Below are 14,715 nucleotides of genomic sequence, written 5' to 3'. Positions count from 1 at the left end.
TTCCATTTAAAAATGCTGGCTTCAATCTAGTAAATAAACTTCATGATTCAATAATGGGTTAGAAGTCACAGTTTAAAAAAAACTGTCATCCAATATTTCTATTATCTCTATCCCAACTGAGTAAAGAAATAAGCAAACAATAAATGAAATTAATAAAGGAGGAACTTTGGCATTGAACATACCACCCTAACAATCAAACTCTTTATTTTTTTTTGTAGTGCTATCAGGCTCTATTCCTAAATCCAGCGCCTTAGACCACTCGGCCACGCTACCTCCCAAGCTCTATTCCTGCCATGAAAAAAATTACCATCATATCACAAGCATTGCCATATTTCTTCTTTATTTTTTTGCTTTTTTCAAGACTATTTTTAAATATATTTTATTGATTATGGTATTACAGTTGTCCCATTTTCCCTGCTTCATTCCCCTCCACTCTGCACACCCCCTCCCACCCACATTCCCCCCTTTCAGTTCATGTCCATGTGTCAGAAGTTCTTTAGCTTCTACATTTCCCATACTATTCTAGCCTTCCCCGTCTGCTTTCTACCTACCATCTATGCTACTTATTCTCTGTACCTTTTTCCCCTCTCTCCACCTCCCACTCCCCTGTTGCTAACCCTCCATGTGATCTCCATTTCTGTGTTTCTGTTCCTGCTCCTGTTCTAGTTGTTTGCTTAGTTTGCTTTTGTTTTTGTTTTAGGTGTGGTTGTTACTAATTGTGAGTTTGCTGTCATTTTACTATACATGTTTTTTATGTTCTTTTTCTTAGATAAGTCCCTTTAACATTTCATAAAATAAGGGCTTGGTGATGATGTACTCCTTTAACTTGACCTTATCAGAAAACTGCTTTATCTGCCCTTCCATTCTAAATGAAACCTTTGCTGGATAGAGCAATCTGAGATGTAGGTTCTTGCCTTTCATGACTTGGAATACTTCTTTCCAGCCTCTTCTTGCCTGCAAGGTCTCTTCTGAAAAATCAGCTGACAGTCTGATGGGAACTCCTTTGTAGGTAACTGTCTTTTTACCTCTTGCTGCTTCTAGGATTCTCCTTCATTTTTATCTTAGGTAACGTAATTTTGATGTGCCTTGGTGTGTTCCTCCTTGGGTCCAACTTCTTTGGGACTCTCTGAGCGTCCTGAACTTCCTGGAAGTCTATTTCCTTTGCCAGATTGGGGAGGTTCTCCTTTATTATTTGTTCAAATAACTTTTCCACGTGTTGCTCTTCCTCTTCCCCTTCTGGTACCCCTATAATTCGGATGCTGGAACATTTCAAGATGTCCTGGAGGTTCCTAAGCCTCTCCTCAATTTTTTGAATTCTTGTTTCTTCATTCTTTTCTGTTTGGTCATTTCTTTCTTCCTTCTGGTCTACTCCACTGATTTGAGTTTCAGTTTTCTTCCCATCACTATTGGTTCCCTGTGCATTTTCCTTCATTTCACTTTGTGTAGCCTTCATTTGTTCATCTAATTTGAGACCAAATTCAACCAGTTCTGTGAGCATCCTGATCACCTGTGCTTTGAACTGTGCATCTGATAGGTTGGCTATCTCTTCACTGCTTAGTTGTATTTGCTCTGAGGCTTTGATCTGTTCTTGTGTTTGGACCATATTTTGGGGGGGGCGGTCCTCATCGTGCCTGTTACGTATGAGGGGCGGAGCCTGAGGTGTTCACCAGGGCAGGGCAGCCCAGTCACTGGGTTGTGAGGCTTATGTAGGGGCGGGGTCCGAGAGGCAACAATGGCGCTTGTTATGCTCTCTCTCAGATTTCAGTCCCTTCCGCCACTTCCCCTAAGCAAACTGGTCCCTTCTGGTGCCGATTCCTGTGTGGGTGGGCCTGTGTACGTTCTAGGACTCTGTGTGTCTCTCCAACAAACTCCCCTGTGAGGCTAGAAGTCTCTCCCTGCACCTCAACCCCCAAAGGTGTTTTCAATAGGTGTTTTCAATAGGTGTTTGAGGCTTTATTTCCTGGTGCTGGGACTCTGGGTTGCGTGGTCTGTCTCACTCCCCAGTTTCGCCTGGTTTATCTGTGCGCAAATGTGGGACTGCTCAGTCAGCCAGCCACCTTGTGTGCAGTACCTCGCTTTACAATCACTGCCTCGCTGGGTCTGCCAGTTGCCACCCTGCACCCAGGGTCTGCCAGCCACTGCCTACGTGCCCAGGGTCTTCCCTCTGCCATCTTGCGTGCCCATGGTGCATTGAGCGTGCCACCACTTTTTGGGCCTGCACCCCTCTCTGCCCAGCCGCCTGATCCTGCCCCTCCTACAGGTCTGGATGAATGTGTCTATTTTAACTCCTTGGTTGTCGGACTTCCATACAGTTCAATTTTCTGTCAGTTCTGGTTGTTATTTTGTTTCTAAATTGTTGTTGTCCTTATTTTGGTTGTGTGAAGAGGCACAGTATGTCTCTCTATGCCTCCATCTTGCCTGGAAGTCCCATTGCCATATTTCTAATCATAAAAATGTATCATTTACCCAGAACTAGTATTGAGTTACAAAGCATCTTGAAAAGCAAAGCAAAAATAAAACAAGAAAATAAATTCTTTACTTGTAGTAGAAAGTGTTATCTAAACAACTGTTAACTCATACTGGACTGACAATACAAAAACAATCAAGTTAATAGTTTGGGGTTGACTCTGTGTGGCTGAGCTGCTCAAATTCAATTAGAAATTTAAATCCCTACATGAACACACAGAATGGTGAAAATACTAACGGAGAAGGAGGCAAGAGAGAGCCAAAAGGAATGATCTGAAAGAAAAAAGCACACTCATACTCTATTCCCCCCACCGCTGGATTTGCAACCCACAGAGCAAGTTTACTTCTGACTTCAAATGCCAATACAAGTCACTGAGATAATCTGCAGCTGATTGAACAGTTTCAATAAGATTAACAAAGTGATATTGTTCAAGGAAGGCCTTTTGTATTGTTCAATGTAATGAGGCTTAGATTATGCTTCTAGGAAATCCCTTTTTGGCATACTCTCTTATTCCCCACTGTGTCAGTTTGGAAACTTTTTTTCCCCTCCTGTCTCAGAATAATAGTTGTCCCTTCTTTCCAAAACTGCTCTACAAACTGGGTTTAATCCCATGCCCCCTGCCTTCCCCAGGATCCTGCTCAAGAATTGATCCCTTCTCTCTCTTGCCTTGAAAAGTCATGCCCACAAATATATGCATTCACCTCTCTCAGAGTCTAGGAAACCACTTCTTCTCTCAACCTGGCTGCTACCATTACTTTTTTTAAAAGCACCCTCTATTCTCTCTTAAAACTCCCTACAGCACTAGCTGGTGTGGCTCGGTACATTGAGTGCTGGCCTGTGAACAAAAAACCCCTACAAACTGGCTTCTGTCCCCTCCACGCAGATCGTGTTCCTGGATTCAAAAATGTTCAACAAATGCATGCCAGGCACTGTAGCAGGCAATGGGGATACAAAGGAAAGAAAGTCCCAACCTCAAGCAATTCAGTTAAGGTTTCCAGCGAGTTTGTAATCATCAAATTTAAACGACTCTTCCTGATCCTCTCGTCTCTTCAACCCTCCACACAATTGCACACTCATGATCATCTTAAACTTCTCTCTGCCTTTGGTCCTCTGCAGCTTATAGGGAGTGAAGGTGGGAAAGGAGCCAGCAAAGTGAATGACAATGGTTAGAAAGATGAGAAAAGAACCTGAAGAGTGTGGTAGATAAAAGCAAATAGCTCATTTTCAGATGGGAAATGAAATGAGAAGCAACCTTGAACACATGCATGTGTGCATGTGCGTACACACACACATCTGCTTTTCAGTCTAGATGGGGCCTTCAGATCATCTGTGTCCTAGTTCAGCACTATGGATCTCTTGCCTGGCCCTCTGACTTCCCCTTCCTTGTGTCAGGAGCTCTTATCTCCCATCTATTCTCTACGATGTTGTATTTAGTCTTATCACTTATTTGAAAACCTTTAGTGGTCTCTGCTATTTCCCAAAGTACAAACTCCTTACCCTACACCAAGGACTTCCACTGGATGGCCCTAGATCTCCTCCTTTTCCCCCATACTCCAGCCGAACATCACTGGCTATCCCCATAAACACTTTACAATGCTTTCAGCCTTCCCTCTGCTATGTCAAGGGTCAGAGTCTTACCTCTGCCTGAAACCCCACTGCCTCTGCCATCCCCACCCACTGGAAATGACAACCAACCTTGAAGGCCCAACCTAAATGACTATCAATTCCATGCAGGCTTTTTCAGTCTGGGTTGGATGTAGTAACCAATGGACTTCCACTGCATTTCTCTTATAGTGCCAAATGTACACTCTCCTATATTGGGGCCATACATGCTTGTCATCGCTTCTATCACATCCCTGAATAGGACTAAGTACGATTCATCCTGTAGTACTCTTTACTTGCCATTGCTGCTCCCCCAACACCACCCAAAACAGTGCTTTGAAATGAAATAAATTTATGAAACAGTTGTACATGTTGACTTTAATACCAGGGACTAATATTCCAAAAGCTATGTCAGTAGCTGGTCTGTTTTTAATCTACCTTGTATTGTTTTAGTGTGTAGCTTAACTTTTTTAAAGATGACTTTTAGTGGTTAAAACTTACAGAATTTCCTGTTCTAAAACTTTGTATGAGCAATTCACATTTGTTTCTCCAGTTTGTCACTTTATGGACTTCTTAAAGGAAGAACTAGGGATTCCTAGCACAGATACAAAAAAGAAAGCAAAGTATCATAGATTTGAGAAATCAAACCCTCTATAGACCACTCCAATGACAGCAACCTGGCTTTGGTGCTAGATCCACAATTTCTAGAAATCCATCCCATCTGTTTTCCTATAATGGATTTCCCCTTCATTTTCTACTAAACCCAAGATCAGTAAGAAAACCATCATTATACAACTACCATACAGAATTCATTATGCTGAGGTTAGAGAGACAAAAAACAAACAAACCCTGATCCCTAGCTTGATAAGGGAGGATGGGAAATTGCTACATAATTATTATATAAGGCAAACTGAGATAAGTGCTCTGACAGAAGGACCTGCCATGTCTAACAAATGAGAGGTGAGATGAACTACCATCATGGGAATACACAAAACATGGAAAAAGGACGTAGGACTGAGCAAAATGATGGAGGATGGGCTTTAAAGAGATAAGGGGAGTGTAGGTAAAGGGGACAGGAACATTAAAGGCTCTAAGTTGAGAAACTTCTATATATACCAGAGGAGCATAGAGTGGTCCTGTGTGGTTGGTGCGTAGGGTATAAATCATGGGAAGTCCCTGAGAATTTTTTAGTGGGGCGTAGGGTACAGAATGACATGATCAAAACTGGCAGCACTGGGTAAGATAAATTGAAAGAAGAAACTGAAAGACGGGAAGGATGGCTTAAATTAGAAAGCACAAGTAGAAATGGGAAAAATATTTGAGAGTTACTAATAAGTAGAACCTATAGGATTTGGAACAGATGTTTTTATGAGAGGAAAGGCAGGGAAAGAACAAGAAAGTTGACTTCAAGTTCTCAAACTTGAGCAACTGAAATTGAAGGACATGTAGAGTAAAGAGTAGATCTGTTGATCTGGGAAAAGGTTAGGGAGACAATGAGCTTGTGGTCCTCATGGACTTCCAGAGGAAGATGCTAGAGAGTTAGGCTTGCTAGATTTACTTAAGGCCAATATCAGGGTTAGATTTAAAATTACCCATACAGCAATGGCAACTTAAGCTATGGGACTAAATGAAACCATCAAGGCAAAGAAAGTAATATGAGAAGAGGGCTAACAGGGGACCTCTGATAAGATGTTTACATTCAAGGAAAATACAGAATCAGTGGGGACTGAGAAGGAATAGACAAGACGGTAGAGGAACACAGAAACCAAGACTTGCAAACAGGTGCTCAAAATGGTTGAATGCCTGGGAGACAGCAAACAGAATTAAGATTGAAGTGAGACACTAGATTTGACCAGGAAAAGGTCATGAGTTGCAAGAAGGTACCTCCAAGAAAGCTGGGTAGTGGAATGGGTTGGAGGAATGAATGAACTGCAGATAAGCCTAGAATATTCTTTCCAGAAGAGTGAACTGAAGTGAGAGATGGAACAGTAGTTTAGGGAAAAGCTGGACCAATATACTTGACTTTTTTAGGGGAGTAAACCTCAAGAGAGGCAGAAGATGCCAGAGAGAGGGTAGAGGTGATGGAGCAAGATCTTGTATATGGACTGGGGACTCAGTTTCTTCAAACTTATGTGAACCAGTCTTTAAATTTCTGGTAATTTAGGGCCAAATATGTAAAACCGAAGACAGAACACTTTCCCTAACTGAATTTTCATGGATTAGACCTACATTCTCACCTTCATAATAATTCAAAGATATGGTACCATTAAACTTTTTATCCTAAGAGTTAAAAATATTTAATATTGAAATATTTTTAAATCACATATAATCAAAAACTAAGAAAAGGCTGAAAATGTATTCAACTCCATAACTGCATTACATATGAATCTATAATCAATACATGACTCATGATGAGTACTTCATATCCTAGACCTCTGTAGTCTCCATGAAACTGTCCTTTTTTTATCAACCATAGATTTCCTTTGACTGAAACAAGTATTAATGAAAATTGGGACGAGAGAAGGCTTTTTCTTGCTAGAAAAAATCTGAGGCACGCATTGCAAATTAATTTTAATTAAAAGACAGCCATAGCTGGACAGCTACGTGCAAAAAAATGAAACTCGAGCACCAAGTTACACCTTATAGAAAAATAAATTCAAGGTGGATAAAAGACTTAAATATAAACCATGACACCTTTAAAGTCCTAGAAGAGAACGTAGGTAGGAAAATCTCAGATATTTCACGCAGCAACATTTTTACTGACATGTCTCCTAGAGCAAGGGACATAAAGGAAAGAATAAACAAATGGGACCTCATCAAAATAAAAAGCTTTTGCACAGCTAAAGAAAACAGTATCAAAATAAAAAGAGAACCAACTGTATGGGAAAACATATTTGCCAATGATACCTCAGACAAGGGTTTAATCTCCAAAATATATAAAGTACTTACATGACTCCACTCTAAGAAGACAAGTAACCCAATTAAAAAATGGGCAAAGGACTTGAACAGACACTTCTCCAAGGAGGACATACAGAAGATCCAAAGACACATGAAACAATGTTCAATATCGCTAGCCATCAGAGAGATGCAAATTAAAACCACAATGAGATACCACTTCATACCAGTCAGAATGGCCATCATAAACAAAGCAACAAACAACAAGTGTTGGAGAGGTTGTGGAAAAAAGGGGATCCTAGTGCACTGCTGGTGGGACTGCAAACTGGTACAACCACTATGGAAAGCAGTATGGAACTTCCTCAGAAAACTAAAAATGGATCTGCCTTTTGACCCTGCAATTCCACTGCTGGGACTATATCCTAAGGACACTAAAACACCAATACAAAAGAACCTTTGCACCCCGATGTTCATAGCAGCACAATTTACAATAGCTAGGTGCTGGAAGCAACCTAGATGCACATCAGTAAATGAATGGATCAAAAAACTATGGTACATTTACACAATGGAATTCTATGCAGCAGAAAGAAAGAAGGAGCTCCTACCCTTTGCAACAGCATGGATGGAGCTGGAAAGCATTATGCTAAGCGAAACAAGCCAGGCAGTGAAAGACAAATACCATATGATCTCACCTTTAACAGGAACCTAAACAACAAAACAAAGTAACAAGCAAAATATAACCAAAGTCACTGAAATAGGGGACAGACTGACAGTGACCAGAGGGGAGAGAAGAGGGAATTTCAGGGGAGAATGGGAAGGGTTTACAGGAACAAATTTAAAGGACACATGGACAAAAGCTAGGGGGAGGGTGGTAATGGGAGAGAAGAGGGGAGGGTTGGGTGGGTGGGCTGGAATGGGAGTAAAAGGAAGAAAACTGTACTTGAACAATGATTAAAATAAAACTTAAAAAAAAAGACAGCCATAGGAAGAAGGGGTACATTACAAAGCAGCTCTTCTATTTAATTATCTCATTTATCACCTTCAGTGTAGTCAACAACATATTTATCCTACATTAAATAAAAAAAGGCGCGCACGTGTGTGTATATAATTTCCTTGCTTACCCCTTAGAAAGTATTTGCCTCCAAGTTTGTTTAGGGTCAAGCAGAAGAGGAGAGGAGGAGAGAGGTAAGAACATGTGAACAAGGTATGACAGGAAAAAAAGGCAAGACCAAGGCAAAATGCAAAGATTGTTTTAAGAGTAAGATGCATAGAAGGCTTTATTTCAATCATGTGGTAAAACAAAGTTGGATTACTCAGCTTGGTGAACAGGAAGGAAAAGTTCTAGGTACACACAGCCCAAATCTTGTTATAGATGAAGTTATAGATTATAAGTAAATGCACAGATATATCTGTCCTGCCAAATACACACTAAACACTATCAAATGTCATTTAAAGTGTTATTCCTTAAAAAAAAAAAAAACCCTGCCTTATTCAGCAACTGCCTGTAATACCTGTACAATATATCTGAATTTTAGAAGTGTGCTTGCTTAAATGGCTTTTAGGCTCAGACTTGTTCCCATTTATAACTGGTGCCACAAAAGCCTGACATGCATCACTTGTTAGCTCCCAAGTTGAGAGCCAACAACCTCTGGCATGTGACTTCACAGCATTAAAGTCAGAATGGCCCACTTCACAACCTCATGCTTTTATAGAGAGCTGGCCAAGACTAAGAACATACCCAGGGGTGTAAGGGCACAGGTGGCTCCAGGTGAAGCTCCCAGGCTCACTTGGGGCTCCAATGCATCTCGAGGCCTGCACTGCAGGCACCTTTGGTGAGCCATCCCACATTGACCAGCAGGCCTACTCCCCTCTGGGAATGGTTCAATCATCCTTAAGAAATATCCTTGCATACACATCACACTGGGAGGTGCAACACAGATAGTATGTGAAAGAGGAAACACCCAAGAAACTTCCAACACTGAGGAGAACCCTAGAATTTACCAGACTATGGGCCAGGGGAAAGGCGTATCTTGTGAGGATCTCAAACATATCTCTTCTGCTGTGGCCTTCTTGTTTCAGTGCAAACCTCAGGTTTCTCATGTCCTGGGGGCAGGAAATTTGACAGATCAGTCTCTAAATAAAGTCACATTTGTTAGCCAAAAATCTTCTATTCAACTAAGGAAACAGAAGATTCACTTACCTGAAAGGGCAATTCATCTAGATTACTAACTTACTTTGTGTGGTATGGTATTTTGAAATACTCAGTTAAAAAAACTCCTAAAAATATTCACATTGTAGTTATGAATGTAAAAACAAAGCAACTAGTGCTGAAGAGAAGACAGAGCTAAAATTCACTTGATAAAAATATAAATGAAACCTTGCCTTGTACATCATCTACTGTACCTATTTACTTTAACTGGTTTCTGGGGTATTTTTAATTATAAAAGTATATTTTATTCATAGAACTTTTCAAATATGTATCTGCTAACAAATATAATCTCAAAATTGTCAAACATGTCATTAAAATACAGAAGCTCTTTCCCTCACCTCTCACGATTTTAAAGTCTTATTTTAAAAGTTAGGAAATGCTTGGCATTTTAAGCTGTCACACAAGTAATGTACAACATTTTTACTATACAACTTTTATTTTCAGAGTTCTATATAACCACCTTAAAGTGTACCATATTAGGAGTGACTACACTTCCAGGAACAACAAATGAATGATCAAAACCATATTTTAAGGGTACCTTCTGTTACCTATCTCTTTAATAAGCAGGAAAATCTTCCTTTAAATCAAGTCTAAACAAAATAAGATCCCTTAAATATCAATTTGTATTATATATCAAACTAATGTTCTATCTCATTTTCAAAGCTAGAGTTCTGTCTCTTAATCACGGCACTAAGAATGTTATATTGTGCACCACACATTCAATTAAAAAAAAAAAATCCCATGCTGGACCCTGGGGACACAGATACTCAGGAGTGAGACAGATCTAGTCTCTGCTCTTTTGGATGTCACCATCTTCATATTTTTCAACATGCTTTTTAATTTATTATCTTGAGAGCACTTCTTAAAATGTTCTAAGTGTTCGATGTGAAGGACCATCAAAAGCATTGTCATATAAAACCCAAACTGCAAATGGCAGCAAAGGAAGTGTAAAGAACCAGACTCTAAGAATGCTAATGAATGACCCATGGTTGATCCTTCTATATACAAATGGCTTCTACTGGGCCTTGTCAACTCCAGGATTTTGTGCTTTTATTTTTAAAAGCATGTAATTGAATAAAATCCAAAAACTGTTTTATAACATAGTCCAAGAAAACTGGAATATTAGTTGTTTGTGGCCACTGTCTTTGAACTCAACACTAATTCTAAGAAATATGGATGTAACATTTGAGAATTATACCTGCTGAGGTGTTCCTAGCCCTTTGTTTTTATAACAGTCAAAGGATGAGAGTGTGCTTTTTCTTATTAATTTTGAGTGATTCATATTTAAGTTTTTCCTACTGATAAGGCAACAAACAGAATTTGTTAAAATTCTATTAGAATTAAAATCGCTTCAAAATCATCAAAATAGCAACCTCATTTCCCCTTGAGTACTGTAATATCTGTAATATAACACTGTACTCCCATGGATCCTCTTATGTGAAATGCAAAAACTTTCCTTAAAAGTAAATCCACATATTTCTAGGGTTTGAAGGGTAGACTGTAGCTGGGATCATGGATAAGGTGTAAGGTAGCTTGGATTAAAACAAAAACAAAAAAAGGGTAAGGTAGGGAATGATGGAGAATTTTAGTTCAAGTCTAACTATGACATAATCCTTTGGTTTTTGATAGAGTATAGTAGTCTTGATCTTTTATAATTCAGAGACAAAAATACTGCATTGTGTTCATAATCCAAACAAAACTGTAAAAGGTTGGTTTGAGATGGTTTTAAGAAATCACAGTGAATGAGACTAGGGAAAGGAGACTTGGGTTTTCATTGTGACTCTTCTACCAGCTCTTGGGCAACCATATGCAAGTAACTCTGTTTAACAGAAGCTTCATTTTCCCATCCATAGAATGAAGGACTGGCCTGGAGTCACCAAACTTCAGCCCAGGTCAGTCTTTGTATGGTCTTCAAGCTAAGAATGTTTTTTTATATTTTAAAAGGTCAAAAACCAAAACAAAACAAAATGCAGAGCTGTACACATGATGGAGATGCTACTGGCCCACAAAGCCTAAAATATGTGCTATCTGGCCCTTTATGGAAAAAAATTGCTGACTCTTGTGTACTAGATTGATGGTTAAGAGTCACCAGAGACACCTGAAAGAGTACCAGCATTCAGGGACTCCAAATTCAGAGATTACAGCAGGATTTGGGGTAGAACCTAAGATCTACATTTTAAAGAAGTTTTCAGTTTATCCCTTGCACATCTAAGTGTAAGATCCACTGAAACAGATGACCTCCACACCCATCTAGCTCTTTCTAGGACTGGGCATTCTTCTACAGATTATGGTGTTCTGATAATACCTTGAGGGTTTATTTTGTTGTTTGCAAAAGGATTATCTCACTGTATTTGGATCCCAACTTTGTCATTTGTTGGGTAATTTTAGCTAAGTTACCTATCTCTTTTTATCTTTAGACTTCCCAACTATAAAATGGGGATGCCACTGTCCATCTCAGAGGTTTGCCCTGAGTACTGAATGTAAATCACCAGACATGTGTTTGGACTGACATGGATGCTCAATAGATGACTACTATTATAACTGATTAAATTTTATTATTATTAAAGCTCGGCCAACTACCACACCAAAACAAAATGTTAAGCCATCACCTCTGAAAACTATCCATGAAAAAAGCTAGAAAGGTTGTTAGATGTAAGAACATATCCTGTTAACAGAGGGCACAATCTCCTGTACATCTTCTTCCTTTCACAGTGTGGAGGAATCTAGTTGGTGACCCATCACATGAAGGGACACTAGAGGCAGACTTGGACAAAAACTAAATGTGGAGTTTTACTTACAAAGTTTTCTTCTGGTGCAATCAAGCTATCAAAATAACCAGTTCAAGTCCTCACACTTGGTGACAACAGTGGGTCTCTTTTATAGGATCATTTCCCTAGTTTGGAAAGCTTGGTCATGAGGGAAGAACAGGGGTCTTTGATTTTTTTTAACCCACTCAACTTTTACCTATCATTCAACACCAAAGTGCCTTTTTTTTTTCCACGTAAGAAAGTACTGAACCTCTTACTTTACAAGTAATATCTAGACCATAGGAATTCTCTCCTCTACTTGTTGCGCCTCCCATTTTTTCAATTCTTGAGATCACTCCCAGAGGAACATCAAGTATTGGAGCAGAATCCTGTAATGGACAAAAATACAAAAGTCAGTTTTTCTGTCAGTATAATTAAAACATTGAAAACAAGTTTAAAACAACCATATGCTTTCAGGGTGTTTTTACCTTTGCCCTTTTACCACTTTTTATAATAAAAAATATGATACAATGTAGATCACACACGAAAGACCAAGCATTAAAAGAATCACTTATGCAGCCAAAATGCATCCCCAAACATGTGACATTCTGTACTGCCTACACAATGAAGACTAAATTCCTAAGTACACAATTCAAGGGCCCATAATGTTGCTTCCAGCCTATCTCTACAGGCTTCTATCCCATGGCATTCTGTGCTCCAACTAAGTGAATGTCTTTACTGTTCTTCAAATATTTCAGCTACAATCAGGCCTCTGCTTTGTGCATGGTGTTCCCTTTGCCTAGGCTGACCTATCTTTCCCTACTATCGATATTCTTCCTGTGGCTTAAATCTTGTTTCAGCATGCATCACCTCTCACAAAGCCTTGCTTTCAAATTAGATCATATAGTATTGATCACTTCCTCCTCTGACATTCTAAAACACTTGATTCAGACTGCTGTTACACCACTTACTTCACTCTATCTTGTTACCATGAATTTCCATGTCTGTATTCCCCCACTAGAACCAAGCACCTGGAAATTGTGTCTATCTTAGGCATGAGTGCATTTCACAAAGCAAAAGGACCTGAATATATAGCAATGCTTCTCCATCATTTCTTATCCAATGCTGACTGCAAAGGATCCATCCATAAGATTGCTGTCATGATGAAATCACATCAGTGAAGTCATTCTGCAATCCTTGCAACAAGATAACAGCAGCTGCCATGTACAGAATTCCTTATCTGTGCCAGGTAGGTACTGCAACAGGGGCTTGGCATGCATCATATCATTTTATTCTCACAGCCATTCTAGATGTAGGCAAAGTACTCCCATTTCTAGATGCAGCAACCAAGGCTTTAAAAACCTTTAGTAACTGGCTTAGTAAATATGAGGAAGGGTTGAGATTCAAGATAAGGTCTGGGAACATACATCAAAAGAGCCATAAAAATGTTCCTTCACTTTTGACTCTGTAACTGTACTCCTAAGAACTTATATTACAGCTATTGCACATCGGAAGAAAAGGCTGTATGTGTGAAGATGCTCAAGGGAGCCAGAAGTGAATATCAGGGTATAGAAAATTAGAGTTAGTCAACTCGATGGAATTAGTATGCAGCTACTAAAATAATTATGGAATATGGAAAAATAAATTTAAATGGAAGAAAGAAGCATACAAAATATATTGTGACTACAACAATGTAAAATGTATATTCATATGGACAAAGATAGGAAAGGCTATACAATATTTTAAATCAACCATTTTCTTTAACATTGTTAGATGACTTTGATAATAAAGGAAAAATTTTAAAGGTGCTTATTAAACTTTTGTTCTTTTTTAAAAGATTTTATTTATTTATTTTTAGAGAGGGGAAGGGAGGGAGAAAGAGAGAGAGAGAAACACCAATGTGTGGTTGCCTCTCATGTGGCCCCCACTGGGGACCTGGCCCGCAACCCAGGCATGTGCCCTGACTGGGAATCGAACCTGCGATGCTTTGGTTCACAGCCCGCACTCAATCCGCTGAGCTACACCAGACAGGGCTAAATTTTTGTTCTTCAAAATATGTCCTTTTGGGGGATACAAATAAAATTAAGTTTTTTTTCTTTTACTTTAAATCCTTCTCCTTAAAATACAATATTTAAAAAATTCAGTGTTTCCTCATAAAATGTAATAGAGTTCATGGACATCCCAGAAATTCAGAAAGTATAAGATTGGGGGCATCCATGCCATGGAATGCTACTCAGCTACAAAGATGAAGGAACTATGGATACATGCAATCACCTGGAAAAATCTTAAGGGCATCATGCTGACTGGATAAAGCCAATCTCAAAAGGTCATGTGCTATATAATTCCATTTATAGCATTCTTGAAATGACAAAACTGTAGAGATGGAGAAGAGAGAAGTGGTTACCAGCAGTTGAAAAGAAGGAGTGTGTGACTATGAAGGGACAGGATGAGGGAGCTGGTTTGTATTGACAGAACAGTTGCATATCTTGACTACTGGTGGCAGTTATATGAATTTATACATGGGATTAAATGTGATAGAATTGTATGCAAAAACAAAAAAATGAGAGCATGAAAAAAACTGATGTAACTGTATTGTACCACTCAACTTCCTGGTTTTGATAAGGCAGTATAGTTATTACAGAAGCCAGGTCAGGCATACACAGGGCCTCTCTGTACTATATGTCAAAGTTCTTGAAAGTTCATAATTATGTTAAAATAAAAAGTTTAAACAGCATAAGAGTATGGTTATTATGATGCAGAGGAAAGAGTACAAGTTCTTAAGCTGGACAAAAATG

At 39.1% G+C, this 14,715-nt stretch overlaps 1 protein-coding gene across 6 annotated transcripts in view; it reads right to left on the bottom strand.

Moving 5' to 3' along the window:
• MTM1 (myotubularin 1) overlaps positions 1-14,715 on the bottom strand; it is a 154,586-nt gene that overhangs the window by 62,057 nt on the left and 77,814 nt on the right. For all 6 annotated transcript variants that reach the window (XM_045820475.1, XM_045820479.1, XM_045820480.1 and 3 more), the window contains 2 exons: positions 12,199-12,309; positions 8,966-9,067 (listed from right to left, as the gene is read on the bottom strand). In XM_045820475.1, the coding sequence (XP_045676431.1) occupies positions 8,966-9,067; positions 12,199-12,309 (213 nt within the window). The remainder of the gene's footprint in view (positions 1-8,965; positions 9,068-12,198; positions 12,310-14,715) is intronic.

This window comes from Phyllostomus hastatus, unplaced genomic scaffold, assembly GCF_019186645.2.
Source record: "Phyllostomus hastatus isolate PE091 unplaced genomic scaffold, TTU_PhHast_1.1 phas_scaffold_397, whole genome shotgun sequence".
In the NCBI taxonomy this organism is placed as follows: Eukaryota; Metazoa; Chordata; class Mammalia; order Chiroptera; family Phyllostomidae; genus Phyllostomus; species Phyllostomus hastatus.
Note: the sequence above shows the minus strand (reverse complement) of the source record. Positions and strands in the feature narration are given on the sequence as shown.